We start from the raw sequence: 17965 nt of genomic DNA, 5'->3' as shown, positions 1-17965 counted from the left end.
CTGTTGAGGAATGCCTTCCTTTATACCTCTCCCTTGAGAAAACTCTGTTCTGGACACTAAACTTCATGTTAATTAGCAACTTGGAGTTACAGATCCCTGAGCTCTTGAACATCTATCTCCTATGTACTTCTCACTTTTTCCTGGTTTGATTTTCTCAAAGGACTACTGCTCAAGAACTCTTTACTTCTGCTGAGTTCATTGGTATTGGGCAGTGATATTCACTTCAGTGAAGCAATTGTAACATGCTTAAATCATGTTGTCCATCTTCTTTTCTGCATGCTGGCAAAGCTATAAGGCAGAAGGAGGATGACCTAGATGACGGAAGAAACCCCTCCTAGTTTCTTTTATCACCACTTCTCTCTCCCTCTTGGGTGGCCTCCAGGTACCTTAGCCAGCATGGACTGACTCAGCAACTTTAAAGACTCACTTTGTCTCTCCTCCAGATTCCCTTTCAGGAGTCCTTCCTCTACATATTTATGCCAAATATAATCATTTTTCATACCACAAAAATAATCAAAAAAGGGCATGGCAGAAAGAAAATTCTTGAACTTTTTGCCTAAGGAAAAAGATATTCCTCTAGATATTTCTTCTGTTTGACAGTAGCTAAACTCTGGATATAAGTTATATGTTCTTCAATGGAAAAATGGATAAAGAAAATGAGATTATGTATCTATCTGGTATAGCCATGAGAAAGAAGGAGATCCTGCCATTTGCTACAACCTGTATGAAAATACCATATGGTACCACTTAGGTGCTGAATTAAAAAAAGACAAAGAGAGAAACAGAAAATAGAGACTAGAATAGTGGGTTCCAGAGACTAGGGGGAGGGGTAACTGGAACAAGGTAAGTGAAACGATAAAAGTTTTCAGTTATAAGAGTAAGTACTGAGGAGCTAATGTGCGATATGGTGACTTTAGTTACTAACATGGTATTGTAGACTTGAAAGTTGCTGAAAGTAGATCAGAAGCATTCTCACCTCACACAGAGAAAAGAGTTAACCGATGCTATCTATGTGAGGTGATGAATATGTTAATTTTCTTGATCTTTGTAATCATTCTGCAATATATACATAAAGCATGTTATCGTGTTGTACACTTTAAACACAATTACATTGCTCAACTTTCTTCAATAACATTAAAAAAACAAAATTTTGAAAGTGTGTTTATTTCACTTAAGATGCAAGGTTACTTTTAAAAGTATATACATACCTGAATAAGCTTACAAATTCAGCTTTCATTATTCCTGTTTCAACAAGATACTGATTTTAGAGCATAAAGGGGACTTCCCAGGTGGTGCAGAGGTAACCAATCTGCCTGCCAATGCAGGAGAAATGGATTTGGTCCCTGAATTGGGAAGATGCCCAGGAGAAGTTAATGGCAACCCACTGCAGTATTCTTGCATGGAGAATCCCATGGACAGAGAAGCATGGCTAGTTACAGTCCATGGGGTTGCACAGAGTTGGACATGACTGAGCATGCATGCTTGATGAGAGCATAAAATTTGAGGACACAGAAGATGATACTGTAGAAAAATAGTAAATGAAGAGGTATGGCGAAATATAATCTGGACTGATTCTGTTCTGCAGAATGCAAAATTGATGACAAAGACATATTTTGCCTTTTCATGATGTTCCCAAATGCCAATTCCTTGTCTTTAACTTAGTGGGTGTGTGTAAGTGAGTTTTCACCTTATTTTTTTTAATCTGAAGACATTTTTTCAAAAACTGAACAAACTTCACACCTGAGTTTGTGCATCCGTTTTTATGTGCATGTATCCCCAATATCTTTTTCTCATCAACTTTGAGGTATAAAAACTTGTGGTCAGTTGCTAAATAGCTTGCAAAATTATTTAGCTTTCCTCTCTGCTGAAATTCACCTGTGTCTGACCCTACACACACTCTGATCAAATATTTAGTTATAAGAAACATTATCAGAACATGCTTTGTCTTTGACTAACAAAAGGCACAAAATATGTTCCATTTATTTTTCTGATCTACTGACTCAACTGTTATTCATTATTTTGCATTGTAATTTCTGTGGAAACAAACAAAGATCACTTACAATTCCTTTCATACTAGGCGCTTAAATTTGCTTCAGCATTCCTATCCTCTTTTCCTCCCATGTCTACAAACAGAATTATATAGCCACTCAAACTCTTTTCTTTTCTTCTTAGGAAAATTACCTTTAATAATAATTTTCAACTAATGGGAAAAGAGAATGGGCACACACAAAAAAAGAGGATGGGTCAAATATTTATTGAATCAAGAAATGATGACACCAAACAATGCCTTTGTTTGTAAGAATGCCTTTTTAATAATTACCATTTTCCTTCTCTGTGAAAACTGACTAGTCAAGAAAATCTGAGTTTCCTTCCAATTTTAGAAGTAAATAGTAATAATGTGATTTCCCTCAATTGAATTTTGAGTCCATTTTTCTCTTTTACAATAACAGACTAATGGAACAAAACAATGAAACATCTGGGGGAGATTTTATTTTGCTTGGATTCTCAGACCAGCCTCAATTGGAGGCCATCCTTTTTGCGGTCATCTTGGTATCCTATATTTTGACCCTCCTGGGCAACACAGCCATTATCCTGGTCTCCTGCATGGACTCGAAACTTCACACACCTACGTATTTCTTCCTCACAAATCTCTCATTTCTTGACCTTTGCTTAGCTACCAGCATCGTCCCCCAGTTATTGTGGAACCTGAAGGGACCAGCCAAGACCATCACATCGACAGGCTGTGTCATACAACTCTATGTGTCCCTCTCACTGGGTTCCACTGAGTGTGTTCTCCTGACCATCATGGCCTTTGATCGCTGTGTAACAGTCTGCAGACCTCTCAATTACACCAGTGTTATGCACCCATCATTTTGTAAGTCCTTAGCAGGAATAGCCTGGCTGTGTGGAGTAGGAAACACTCTTATCCAAGGAACCATCACCCTTCGCCTTCCTCGCTGTGGACATCACCGTGTGCACAACTTCTTATGCGAAGTGCCTGCCATGATCAATTTGGCCTACATTGACATCCATACAAATGAAGTCCAGCGTTTTGTGGCCACATTAGTTCTCCTTCTTCTTCCTGTGGCATTGATATTGGTCTCTTATGGATTCGTCATGCAGGCAGTGTCAAAAATTAAGTCATTCCAAGCTTGGCGTAGGGCTCTAGGGACCTGCGGTTCCCTTCTGCTGGTGGTGTCCCTCTTCTTTGGGACCAGCTCAGCCATATACATTCAACCAAAGAGATTCTATGGCCATAGCCAGAGGGAGTTCTTTACACTCTTCTACCCACCCTCAACCCCCTCATATATCCTCTGAGGAACAAGGATGTGAAAGGAGCCTTGAGAAGGATGCTGAGAATAGAACAATATTCCTAAGGAAAAAAAAAGGAAATGGTGACTTTTCATTGAGGAAAATTATTAAGGAGACCTAAGCTTGAATAACTACTCCCAAGTGACTGCTTACCTTTCTGTCTTACCAACAATATGGCTACTGTGGTTTAGAAAAAAGAAGCACATTTCGATTCTACTTGTACATCTCATGGAACTTCATCTGTGTGTATGTGTGTCTTTTATAAACCTATTCATACTTTCTTCTACTAAATGTCTTTAAAGGGCATATCCCAGAATAGGGAGACTTAGTGATCTACCAAATATGCATGTGCTTACATATTTGATTAGGGAATTAAATAGTGTTTAACATGAACCAGAAAATGGAAAAGTATATGTTAGCATGAGGTGATTACTGTTGTACTTCTTTTGTAAAAGAGCCCTGGTGTGACACGGTTTAAAACATTCTACCACGGAATCCCAATTCTTTCAAGAAAAAACAAACAAACTTGAAAATATGGGGTTTTTTTACAATAATGTACCAGATTTGTGAATCTACTTAAAAAGCTATTAAGGAAGAAAAAGGTTTGCTTTTAAATGAAAATAATAGAAATAATTGTTAAATAATTATAGAAGCTACTTAATGATTTAATGAAGTACTAAAACTTAATGTAATCTAATTTCAAATGGACCGAGGGGCTACAGGGCAAAACCTTGTATTGAATCTTACTCGATGCTGTATTTCTTCTTTCAGGGTCTCTGAAATTGTAAAACACATGGATTCTGAAGCCAGCTTTGTAAAACCTTTTGTTCTTAATCTCTTTGTTCCTCAATGTAATCACCTCATAGGTTTGCAGAACTTGCCTGGGCAAACCCGTGCAGAGGGAAAAGGAGACATTAGGCAGGAAAGTTTAGTTGACTAAATTGATGAAACAAAATTGGCATGATATTGATAATTATAAGGTGCTTGTTAACATACATGAGTTTATATTAAATTATTCTATATCTATTTTCCATATTTGAAATTTTTACATGTTAAGAGCACTAATACCTTGTTCACCGTGTTACTGACTTCTGGCCTCATTTGGTTTTTTTTCTTTAGACAAAATGCTCTTACGCTTTTAAAGTTATGAAATGTATTCATTTATTATTCAATATATGTCAACGTTTTATAAATGTCCTGTGTGTGCCTGAAAAATTTTGTATGTCTTCATGCCTTCAGTGTTTTCACTACATTAATTTTGCAATTTTTGCTGTGCTGTTTATATTTTCTATATCCTGATTCATTTATGTTTGTATATCTTTTCTACTAGTTATCCATTCAATTCTGGCTGTGAATTTGCCTATTTCCTTTCTTACATGTTAGGTTTTGCTTTATATTTTAAAGTTATTTGATAGAAAGCATTTTAATTAGAGATTATTATAGGTTTGAAGTTAACTAAATAGTTTACATTATGGAATGTCTCCCCTTCTTCCTAATAATAGTTCTTCCCTTAAAGGCTACCCTGTTTGATACCAGTAAGATCATGCCAGTCTTCTTTATTGGCTAGTATTCACGTGGTATGTCTTTTCTGTATTCTTTACAGGGCATCTTCTTATAGACTTGTCCTATTTTTGAAATTACTCTGCTACATACAAAAGGAATATATGGAAAGTATTACTGTTCTATCCTAGTGTGGGCATAAAGATATCATTTTCAATAGCTTTAAAAATTTTATTGTATAATTAAAATTATAAAATTTTAATGATTTGGGTAATCTTATTGCTTAGTAAGCATTTGCCTTTAACTAATCAATCAGTGAAGTAATTTGATTTGACTCTAACCAGTTTTAACCATTATGTCAATAAAATTTTATTTATGAACAGAGATATAGAAAGTTTACTTAGACGCCACTTGTTCACCTTATCAATGCCTCCTAACTAGATCATTTATTCTCTTCTCCAATATAGTTGCTTTTCTTTACTAATTTATTCAAATTAATATATCCAGATAGAATTATTTATTGTTGTTAAAATGATTCCTAGGGTTTAATCTCTATTAAAAGAATTAATATTTTTGGCAGCAGCACACAGCATTTGGGAACTAGTTCCCCAACCAGGGATCAAACCACACTTCCTGCTTTGGAAACACGCAGTCTTAACCACTGGACCACCAGAGAAATTCCCATTTAAGAAAAAAGCAGACTACATTTATAAAACCAAAGCATTTTGCAAGTATATCTAAGCAGGCTCTAGAATTAAAGCCAATAAACTATTGATAATATTTTATAAACAAAGCTATGTGGATATGTGTAAATTAAGGTCAACATTTTTAAACTGAACATATTACCAAGATTATAAAGTATGTTATTAGAATAGATAAAACTTTATATTTAATATGAAGAGAATTATTTTATAAAGTTATGATAGCCATAAAAGGGAATAACATATAGGTGGCAAAGACATTTTTGGTAAAGAAATCTATATATTGTGACAAATATAGATTTTTAGCTTAAATGACAATACTTTAAAATTCTAATACATATTTGCTTAGATTTCAGATAGAGAGGTAAAGAATTGATCAAGAGATTGAGAGCCATTGTGTGAGAACAAGAGATGTATAAATGAGAAATACTCAGTCTCATGGCTCATATCTCGTGGAAGCTTCCTCTGTGGGTGGAAGAGATCAGAAATATCCCTGTATGTACTTAGTACCAGATTCCTCTAGTAAATGAACAAGAATCAAGAATCCCACTGAAAGAAAAACTGTTAGGTAATTGTAGATTTTCCAGTGGACCTTTATGCTTCTATGTAAACAATGGACAGAACAGTTATGGCCTATGGAACTATTAAATGAGCAATCTGGAAAACAACAGAAAGTTCTCAAGAAAGTTCTATCTCTGTGAGGCAGGTGATTTCTTCTGTGATGAGAAAATAGATCTGCCATGAACATATCCACCCTGCCATTAGTTAATCCCTAGAACAATAACTCCAGGATTTGTGAAATTATAATATGTATACATATGCACCACTATAAATATTTATTTATTTATTCATATAATCTTTAGGAAACAGCCAAAAGGAAAAAGAGACATAACATTTCTGGAAAGGAATTTGAGAAGGATTTAGAGTAAGCAACTTCACAATGTCATGGAAAGAGCACATCAAGAGGAAGAGCATTTGACTGCACAATGTCATTGAAAGAAAATTTCATACCATTTTATTCAGGAGATTTAGCTGTGATCTTTACAACACAAGGAAAAACCAAACCTAAATGATGCTAAAAATCCTTAATACCTGAGGAATTGCATGAGGATATTTCACATTTCTCCCTAACTTGAGTCTCTTCCCAGCAACCTTTGTAGCGCCCACTTAGTTTCTTTGTTTCTCAAGGTGTAGATCAAAGGATTAAGTGAGGGTGTCACTACAGTGTAGAAGAGGGTGAGGAATTTACTGTAATTCTGGGTGTATTTGCTCTTGGGTTGAATGTAAATGGAAGTTAGAGTCCCAAAAAACAAAACCACAACGATTAGGTGGGACCCACAAGTCCCAAATGCTTTCCTCCTGCCTTCAGCGGATTTTATCCTCAGCACAGTCCTAACAATGCAGCCATAGGAGACCAGAATAAGCCCCAGAGGTATCACCACATAGAGAACAGAAGCTATGGAGAGCTCATTTTCCAGGAAGGTTGTGTTCACACAGGCAATCTTAATCAGGGCAGGCTCCTCACACGTGAAATCATCCACCATGTGATGGCTGCAGAGAGGCAACTGGAAAACAAGGATGGTCTGAACCGTGGACCCCACAAAACCACTGATCCAGGCCAGGGCTGCTAGTTGCCGGAGAAGCTTTGGGTGCATGATGACTCCATAGTGGAGGGGTCGACAGATAGCACTGAAGCGGTCATAGGCCATAACAGTCAGCAGGATGCACTCTGTGGAGCCCAGCCCCAAAGCAACATACAGCTGGATCACACAACCAGTGTAGCTGATGGTCTTGTCAGGCCCCTTGAGATTCCAAAGCATTTGTGGGACAACACTGGTGGTGAAACAGAGGTCCAGGAAGGAGAGATTGGAGAGGAAGAAATACATGGGCGTGTGGAGTTTGGGGCTAAAGTACGAGACCAGTATGATCGCTGTGTTCCCCATCAGTGTCAGAATGTATATGATAGAGACGACGAGAAGGAGGACCATTTCCAGGTGGGGCTGGTCAGAAAAGCCCAGTAAGATGAAACCTGCCAGAGTGCTAGCATTTGTTCCTTTCATTGCTTAATTATGAGTCACCATTCTTGGTCATTTCTATTTTGGGAAGAAAATCAGATATTAAAGTCAGTGGAAAATTAACTAACTGAGTAAGGTGAACATTTTGGCACTGATTTTTCTATAGAGAAATAAAAGGCAAAGTAAAATTGTGCAAAATAAAAAATGTAACTTGTTGACTTGTTATACAGAAAGAAATATACAACATCATGAAAACACCTAATGCTTAAAAAAATATATAAATATAGATTAGAACTGAACATATACAAAAGCAGGTTTGAGACGTATCCCAAATTCTCTGAAGATAAAATATACAGGCCATTAATGTGCATGGTGTGAAAGCCAAAGAAATTGAAAGAAAGATGATGGTTACATATATGGATAAATGATAGATAACAGATATAAAAGGTAAGTTGACAAATACATTGAGAGAGCAAGAGTCTGACAAGATACACAGAACTGGAGAACTAAAGACAAATTAAGAAGAGTTAGAATTTTCACATTGCAAGTGTTAGATATGGTTATCACTAATATTCAATCTTTTTGTGTGAAGCAAATAATTATTAACCTGATAATAGTATTAAAGAAAACTTCGGTGATCTCGCTATTTGAGTCCCTAGTCTGAGAACTTTCTAGAGAGTAATATTTTCTAGTATTTACTTTCTAGAGAGTAAACACTACTCTCTAGAAAAATCTACTTTACAGTCTCTAAAATAGCAAATTCTTGCCCCTAGTAGCCCCTCAGTTCACATACTTTAATGTCATTTTATTACAAGAGTATACGAATTCAGCCACCTAATACAATGTGTTGACTTTGCTAAAAGTAAATTATGTAGAACTCACCTGTGTCTTTTTAACCATAAACTTGCAAAGTTATGAAAATTTGTAGTTCTGAATGGTTTGTTCAGAGATTTTCAAAATGGTTGCAGTCATTTACTTTTGATTTCAAATCTAAAAAATCCCTTAAAAACAAAGTAATAAAAAACAACAATAAACCCTCCATTGAAAATTTCTGGTTTTCCCCTAAATATCTCCACTAGAAAATAAAACTTACTTCCAAGAACCCGTGGCCATTACAGCGACTCTCAGGCAATTATTGCATAGTCCACTTTAGAGGGAATAAGTGGCTTATTGACATCCAAGCTAAAAATCAGCTAGATTTTGAATTTTTGCTAAGACAAAACTATCATGTATTTTGAGTAGAGTATGATTGTTTTACCAGAATTAGAGCAAAAGGAAGTAACTGACCCTGGTGGTCACATTGGCTAGCATCTATCTGCCCATGCATTTTGGTGGGGAAATAAAAACCCTGAATTAAAATTAACACTAAATACACTATAATTGACATTGACCTCTTCTGGCTAACTTTGACTCTACTATTCGGTAAAGAATAAAATAACTGTATTGTTGAAATATTCAGTGACTCCTGGAAAAATGTCAGCACCTGAGTGGCCTCATTTTGCTTGATGTAGTTCTACATTTTCACAATTTTTTCCTTGTGCATTTATGTTGCAAGAATAACCAATATTTTCCAAACAGACCACACTGAACCTGTTCTCACTTTCATATTCCTGTTGTTAGTCAAGGTGAGAATATGGGGTTTTACATCTGCCAAGAGGAGAAGGTAGTCAATTATTCATCATTAGTCAATGTTGGGTTGCACATTTGAAAAACTACTTACATTCACTGCGGAAGGCAAGTAGCTCTAGATTTCTTAACTTTTGAAATTAATTTTCCTTTTTTCTGCTTTTTTTTTTTTTTTTTTTGTATATGTGATGCCAAAGCGAGCACTTTTCCTTTTTTCTGAAAACGACAGAGAGTACGTTCTACCTTCTGGAGAGAATGGCAATCCAGGATAGAGGTTCTTGGGGGTTTTGATGAAAAGTTCAATCGTGATCACAGTTCTAGGATAGGCAGTGGAGGAACCCCATGTGGGCAGTAAACTCAGTCTCTCCTGTTGTCTCATGCTCTTGTAATCCCAAACCCCTCTAATCTGAAGCTCTCTTCAGATGAATGGTGGCTAACTTGTTTACTCAGCACAAATGTCTTTAGTTTTTCTTCCCAGGTAACTTTCCACCACTACATTAAAGAGAGAGAGAGGCCCCTGGAGAGAGGAGAGCCACAGAGACTTGTGCTTCTGTTGTCAGTGGAAGACAATCAATTGCATAATGCCTTGTAAACACACACGTGCATGTACACAGGCATTTTGCTGTAAGGTATTCAAAACAGATACTTTCATGTTGTCATAGTCTACTGGATAACAGATAGAAAGGACCATTGAAGTTCCTTCTGTGAGAACATCCTTTAGTTCTACACATAATGAAGTTTCTGGAGCCTGTTAAAGTCTTTCACCTACTTTCTATTACATACTATTAAATATAACTAGGTAATAATGTGTCAATATTATTTGGATAGTACCCTAAAAGATTTTTTATTGAAGTATAGTTGAGTTACAATGTGTTTTTTTAGGTGTATATCAAATTGATCCAACTTTATACATATATAGTTTTTATATTCTTGCATGTTTAATATACATTTATATGTGATTTATGATGTTTAGGTGTTAAGTTGTGTCCAACTCTTTTGCAATTTCATGGACTGATGTCCACCAGGCTCCTCTATCCATGGAATTTACCAGGCAAGAAAACTGGAGTGGGTTGCCATTTCCTTCTCCAGGGGGATCTTCCTGACCCAAAGATTGAACTCATGTCTCCTATATTGGTAGGCAGATTCTTAATGCTGAGCCACCCTGGGAAGCCCCATATATAACTTATATGTACATCTACATTCTTTTAATATTCTTTTCCAGTATATATCATCACCAGCTATTGAATATCAGTCCATGTGCTCTATAGGGATTGATATTCAGTATCCTTTTAAATTTACTTTATAGTACTACATAGTAGTGTTTTTCTGTCAACCTAAACTTTTCATTCATTCCTCACTGAAATTTTAATTCATAAAATTTTTGTTAGAGAACCTTAGTTTTGTACATATGCATTCCATAGAATCTTTTAAGGAATGGTTAAAAATAAAGCCTTTGTGGGAGAACTGGTCAACCACTTGTAAAAGGATGAAACTAGAACACTTTCTAACACCATACACAAAAATAAATTCAAAATGAATTAAAGATCTAAACGTACACCTGTGGCTGATTCATGGCAATATATGGCAAAACCACTACAATATTGTAAGGTAATTAGCCTCCAATTAAAATGAATAAATTTGTTTCTAAAAAGTCTTTTTTTTTTAAAAGAAGTCTTTGTATTAAATATGAATTATGCTCTACACACAGCAGGATAATCACTTCTTAAAGTATTCCCAATGTTATTCTATAGTTGTCTCTTAAGTATATGGTGTATATCAGGTTTTGTGTAAAATAATCCATTCAGGTACAATTTATATTTTACAAAAATTATAAATCTATGGATAAAATATAAGATATAAATATATACATCTAATTTTAAAATTGCAGTGTTCATGTGTTGAGATTGTCTGAAAAAGTTTCTGATGAGGTTGGGCTTCCCTGGTAGCTTAGGTGGTAAAGAATCTGCCTACAGTGCAGGAGATGCGGGTTCGGTCCCTGGGTTGGAAAGATCCCCTAGAGAAGGGAATGGCAACCCACTCCAGTATTCTTGCCTGGAGACTCTCATGGACAGAGGTGCTCGGTGGGCTACAGTCCATGGGGTCTCAAAGAGCCCGACACATCTTAGCGACTAATGGTCACATAATAGTAAACATTAGAAAAAACTGATACGTAGACTATGTCGTCATTTTCCTTCCATAAACTTTTCTTTCAACTGTAGTGACAAAATGTGAAAGTGTAGTGCCAAAGAGGGATAAAAATATTTGCTAGGTGTGCTGGTCCTGGGTTTGTTTGCCCTCAAATTTTCTCATCGTCCCTTTCCATCACCGTTCTGTATTCCAGGAGGACTGGGGTCTGAAGGCTGCTTCGTCCAGGCTCCCTGACTGACTGGCTTTCACACGGGAAACACTGACTGGCAGGAGAGCAGAATGAAGAGAAAAGAGAAGCCAGGGTCATTCTGCCTTCCACTGTGCTGTAGGAGGCTTTTCAAGATGAGGTGCCCATCTCCTCTTTTGGTTCTAGTTCTATTGGCAAGCTTACCATTGTCCAGGCTTCCACCAGGTTATCCTGGGCCTTTTGCTTCTTTTGCTTCTTCAAGTCCAGCAGTGGGAGCAGCTGCCAGCTATTTCTAATCTCAAGTTCAACTCTCATTTTACTGTTTGGTTTTCCAGCTACCCCATCACTTGTGTAGCCCACTCATGCATTAAAGGCTCATTATTGCAAAAGATCCAAAATCATTTGCAACAACCCACACTCTGGACTCTGTACACTCTTCTTTTCCAGAAAGTATACTTCTTAGGAAATAGTCCAGTTCTAATCATGTTCTGGTGACAAAATCTATTTTCTATGAAATAGTCTTACAAATTTCCACAGTAGACAACGCCCTACTCCAAAGCAATGAATTTTTAAGTTGGATTTAGATACCATTATAATCATTGGAGTGTACTGGGACTAATCAATGTTTCTTTCTTCCTTGAAATGCTGCTTGAGAAGGACTGATTTTGAATATTGAAAATATTGGCCCTTCTTTTGAATGAGGCTCAAAAACTCAGTTACTGATATGTATGATATTCTAGATTACACTGAGACATTCATTATATAAAACTGAATCTCACTTAAGGGCTTCCCTGATAGTTCAGTTGGTAAAGAATCTGCCTGCAATGCAGGAGACTCTGGTTTGATTCCTGGGTCAGGAAGGTCCGCTGGAGAAGGGATAGGCTACCCGTTCCAGTATTCTTGGGTTTCCCTTGTGGCTCAGCTGGTAAAGAATCCACCTGTAATGTGGGAGACCCCTACTCAATCCCTGGGTTGGGGAACATCCCCTGGAGAATGGAAAGGCTATCCACTCCAGTATCCTGGCCTGGAGAATTTCCATAGTCCATGGGGTCGCAAAGAGTCAGACATGACTTTCACAATCTCACTTAATGCCACAAATGCATTTTGGAAAATTATCGATTACACTTAAGATTCTTTATGTGCTGAGAATAATTTACCAATATTGAAGAAAAAGGCCAATGGCAACAAATCTACAGATGCTTTCTCTAGCACTAAACTCTATCTGATAAACAGCTTACTATTCTAGTATATATTAATAGTAGTTCAACTCTCAGAAAGTGTTTCTGAATAATTCACTTCAAGATTCTTTTTTTTTTTTTAAATTGGAGGATAATTGCTTTATAATGTTGTGCTGGTTTCTGCCATACAACAATGCGAATCAGCCATTATTATATATATTTCCCCTCCCTTTTAAGCCTCCCTCCCTCCACCATATCCCACCCCTCTAGGTTATCACAGGGCACTAGCCGGGCTGTCTGTGTAATAAAGCAGCTTTCCACTAGCTGTCTATCGTATGCATGGTAGTGTATATATGTCAAAGTTACTTTCTCAGTTCGTCCTACTCTCTCCTTCCCCTGCTGTATCCACAAGTCTGTTCTCTATGTGTCATCTCCATTTCTTCCCTGTAAACAGGTTCATCACTACTATTTTTCTGGAATCCATACATATACGTTAATATATGATATTTGTTTCTTTCTTTCTGATTTACTTTACTCTGTAAAACAGGCTCTAGATTCATCCATCTCACTACAACTGACTCAAATTTGTTCCTTTTTCTGGCTAATATTCCATTGTATGTGTGTAATTGAATATATTTCCTCTTAATCATTTACATTCAAAGATGTTAACAACTACAAAATATTCAATATGTCAAATCAGTGAGGAACTAATCATTATTTAAGGGCTCAATGATGATCGAATATTAGATCTCTGGCTAACAAACTTAATGAAAATATACATAAAAGGATTAAATACGTAAAGATTTTACTGCAGAGTATGAATCTTACTTGGATAATGGAAAAAACTATAGATGAAAACTTGCATAAACTTAGTATTTGGAAGAGTTTCATAGGCCAATCAAAAACCATGGTGATGTGTACATTTTTTGCCTAGCAGATTGAAAGTGAAAATGAGTTCCTTCAGTCGTGTCTGACTATTTGAAACCCCATGGGCTGTAGCCTACCAGGCTCCTCCACCCATGGGATTCTCCAGGAAAGAATACTGGAGTGGGCTGCCATTTCAGATCACATGACAAAAATAATCACTGAATTGGAATAAGTGGAGGAACTCTTACGCACTGACCTTATGAGAATATAGATTTTTTTAAATTCCTTTAAATATAACAATGTTATATCTGTAAAGTAAAAATGTAATATTATGAGGACATATTATAAAGCACATTTTATTATAAAAATTTCATCACAGAAATTTTTAACTTATGGTAAAATGATAAACACATTTAATGCCTAAGAATATGGAACTTACTCAAATAACTTGGTGCATTCTTATAACAAAGTATTACTCAGGCACTGCTGTTACAGTTAATATTTATTGACATTGAAAAATATTTTATTTGTTAATGAAGATAATTGATTACAAATGAGAAACAAGTCTCACTTATCCAATTATGTAACTAAACCCTAATGGCAAAGACAGTACTTTTCTTTTCTTTTCTTCAGCCACAGAAAAGAATATAAGAATGCACATGCTTGAGGGGCTGGGGTGAAGGTGACAGAGTTTGTCTATGATATTGCCTGGCTGGAGATAAAGCAAATGTCCAGTTGAGGAATGCCTTCCTTTACACTTCTCCCTTGAGAAAACTCTGTTCTGGACACTAAACTTCATGTTAATTAGCAACTTGGAGTTACAGATCCCTGAGCTCTTGAACATCTATCTCCTATGTACTTCTCACTTTTTCCTGATTTGATTTTCTCGAAGGACTACTGCTCAAGAACTCTTTACTTCTGCTGAGTTCATTGGTATTGGGCAGTGATATCCACTTCAGTGAAGCAATTGTAACATGCTTAAATCATGTTGCCCGTCTTTTTTTCTGCATGCTGACAAAGCTATAAGGCAGAAGGAGGATGACCTAGATGACGGAAGAAACCCCTCTTAGTTTCTTTTATCACCACTTCTCTCTCCCTCTTGGGTGGCCTCCAGGTACCTTAGCCAGCATGGACTGACTCAGCAACTTTAAAGATTCACTTTGTCTCTCCTCCAGATTCCCTTTCAGGAGTCCTTCCTCTACATATTTATGCCAAATATAATCATTTTTCATACCGCACAAATAATCAAAAAAGGGCATGGCAGAAAGAAAATTCTTGAACTTTTTGCCTAAGGAAAAAGATATTCCTCTAGATATTTCTTCTGTTTGACAGTAGCTAAACTCTGGATATAAGCTATATGTTCTTCAATGGAAAAATGGATAAAGAAAATGAGATTATGTATCTATCTGGTATAGCCATGAGAAAGAAGGAGATCCTGCCATTTGCTACAACCTGTATGAAAATACCATATGGTACCACTTAGGTGCTGAATTAAAAAAAGACAAAGAGAGAAACAGAAAATAGAGACTAGAATAGTGGGTTCCAGAGACTAGGGGGAGGGGTATATGGAACAAGTGAAAGGATAAAAGTTTTCAGTTATAAGAGTAAGTACTGAGGAGCTAATGTGTGACATGGTGACTTTAGTTACTAACATGGTATTGTAGACTTGAAAGTTGCTGAAAGTAGATCAGAAGCATTCTCACCTCACACAGAGAAAAGAGTTAACCAATGTTATCTATGTGAGGTGATGAATATGTTAATTTTCTTGATCTTTGTAATCATTCTGCAATATATACATAAAGCATGTTATCATGTTGTACACTTTAAACACATACAATTACATTGCTCAACTTTCTTCAATAACATTAAAAAAACAAAATTTTGAAAGTGTGTTTATTTCACTTAAGATGCAAGGTTACTTTTAAAAGTATATATATATACCTGAATAAGCTTACAAATTCAGCTTTCATTATTCCTGTTTCAACAAGATACTGATTTTAGAGCATAAAGGGGACTTCCCAGGTGGTGCAGAGGTAACCAATCTGCCTGCCAATTCAGGAGATGTGGATTCGGTCCCTGAATTGGGAAGATGCTCTGACGAAGGAATGGCAACTCACTGCAGTATTCTTGCATGGAGAATCCCATGGACAGAGAAGCATGGCTAGTTACAGTCCATGGTTTGCAAAGAGCTGGACATGACTGAGCATGCATGCTTGATGAGAGCATAAAATTTGAGGACACAGAAGATGATACTGTAGAAAAATAGTAAATGAAGAGGTACGGCGAAATATAATCTGGACTGATTCTGTTCTGCAGAATGCAAAATTGATGACAAAGACATATTTTGCCTTTTCATGATGTTCCCAAATGCCAATTCCTTGTCTTTAACTTAGTGGGTGTGTGTAAGTGAGTTTTTACCTTATTTTTTTTAATCTGAAGACATTTTATCAAAAACTGAACCAACTGCACACCTGAGTTTGTGCATCCATTTTTATGTGGATGTATTCCAAATATGTTTTTTTCACCAACTTTGAGGTATAAAAACTTGTAGTCAGTTGCTAAATAGCTTGCAAAATTATTTAGCTTTCCTCTCTGCTGAAATTCACCTGTGTCTGACCCTACACACACTCAGATCAAATATTTAGTTATAAGAAACATTATCAGAACTTGCTTTGTCTTTGAGTAACAAAAGGCACAAAATATGTTCCATTTATTTTTCTGATCTACTGACTCAACTGTTATTCATTATTTTGCATTGTAGTTTCTGTGGAAACAAAGATCACTTACAATTCCTTTCATACTAGGCGCTTAAATTTGCTTCAGCTTTCCTCTCTTCTTTCCTCCCACTTCCACTAACAGAATTATATAGCCACTCAAACTGAGAGCTATACTTTCCTTCTTAGGAAAATTACCTTTAATAATAATTTTCAACTAATGGGAAAAGAGAATGGGCACACACAAAAAAAGAGGATGGGTCAAATATTTATTGAATCAAGAAATGATGGCACAAAACAATGCCTTTGTTTGTAAGAATGCCTTTTTAATAATTACCATTTTTCCTTCTCTGTGAAAACTGACTAGTCAAGAAAATCTGAGTTTTCTTCCAAATTTTGAAGTAAATAGTAATGATGTGATTTCCCTCAATTGAATTTTGAGTCCATTTTTCTCTTTTACAATAACAGACTAATGGAACAAAACAATGAAACATCTGGGGGAGATTTTATTTTGCTTGGATTCTCAGACCAGCCTCAATTGGAGGCCATCCTTTTTGTGGTCATCTTGATATCCTATCTTTTGACCCTCCTGGGCAACACAGCCATTATGCTGGTCTCCTGCCTGGACCCTAGACTTCACACACCTATGTATTTCTTCCTCACAAATCTCTCATTTCTTGACCTTTGCTTAGCTACCAGCATCGTCCCCCAGTTATTGTGGAACCTGAAGGGAGCAGCCAAGACCATCACATCGACAGGCTGTGCCATAACTCTATGTGTCCCTCTCACTGGGTTCCACTGAGTGTGTTCTCCTGATCATCATGGTCTTTGATCACTATGTAGCAGTCTGCAGACCTCTCAATTACACCAGTGTTATGCACCCATCATTTTGTAAGTCCTTAGCAGGAATAGCCTGGCTGTGTGGAGTAGGAAGCACTCTTATCCAAGGAACCATCACCCTTCGCCTTCCTCGCTGTGGACATCACCGTGTGCACAACTTCTTATGCGAAGTGCCTGCCATGATCAGTTTGGCCTGCATTGACTTCCATACAAATGAAGTCCAGCATTTTGTGGCCACATTAGTTCTCCTTCTTCTTCCTGTGGCATTGATATTGGTCTCTTATGGATTCATCGTGCAGGCAGTGTCAAAAATTAAGTCATTCCAAGCTTGGCGTAGGGCTCTAGGGACCTGCGGTTCCCTTCTGCTGGTGGTGTCCCTCTTCTTTGGGACCAACTCAGCCATATACATTCAACCAAAGAGATTCTATGGCCATAGCCAGAGGGAGTTCTTTACACTCTTCTACACTGTTGTAACTCCCACCCTCAACCCCCTCACATATCCTCTGAGGAACAAGGATGTGAAAGGAGCCTTGAGAAGGATGCTGAGAATAGAACAAAATTACTAAGGAAAAAAAAAGGAAATGGTGACTTTTCATTGAGGAAAATTATTGAAGAGACCTAAGCTTGAATAACTACTCCCAAGTGACTACTTACCTTTCTGTCTTACCAACAATATGGCTACTGTGGTTTAGAAAAAAGAAGCACATTTCGATTCTACTTGTACATCTCATGGAACTTCATCTGTGTGTATGTGTGTGTTTTATAAACCTCTTCATACTTTCTTCTACTAAATGTCTTTAAAGGGCATATCCCAGTATAGGGAGATTTAGTGATCTACCCAATATGCATGTGCTTACATATTTGATTAGGGAATTAA

At 36.8% G+C, this 17965-nt stretch overlaps 1 protein-coding gene and 2 pseudogenes across 1 annotated transcript; 2 read left to right on the top strand and 1 right to left on the bottom strand.

Annotated features, from left to right (window-relative positions):
- The first annotated feature begins 2454 nt into the window (after window positions 1-2454).
- Window positions 2455-3377, top strand: LOC136151215 (olfactory receptor 2G6-like; annotated as a pseudogene).
- Window positions 3378-6640: 3263 nt separating this feature from the next.
- LOC136151605 (putative olfactory receptor 2W6) lies at window positions 6641-7573 on the bottom strand. The gene has a single exon (XM_065912860.1). The coding sequence runs from the start codon at window positions 7571-7573 to the stop codon at window positions 6641-6643; it is 933 nt and encodes a 310-aa protein (XP_065768932.1).
- Window positions 7574-16720: 9147 nt separating this feature from the next.
- On the top strand, window positions 16721-17654 carry LOC136151214 (olfactory receptor 2G3-like; annotated as a pseudogene).
- The last annotated feature ends 311 nt before the right edge of the window (window positions 17655-17965 follow it).

This window comes from Muntiacus reevesi, chromosome 20 (genome assembly GCF_963930625.1).
Source record: "Muntiacus reevesi chromosome 20, mMunRee1.1, whole genome shotgun sequence".
NCBI classification, from domain to species: domain Eukaryota; kingdom Metazoa; phylum Chordata; class Mammalia; order Artiodactyla; family Cervidae; genus Muntiacus; species Muntiacus reevesi.
This window is presented reverse-complemented; position numbering and strand designations above follow the sequence as displayed.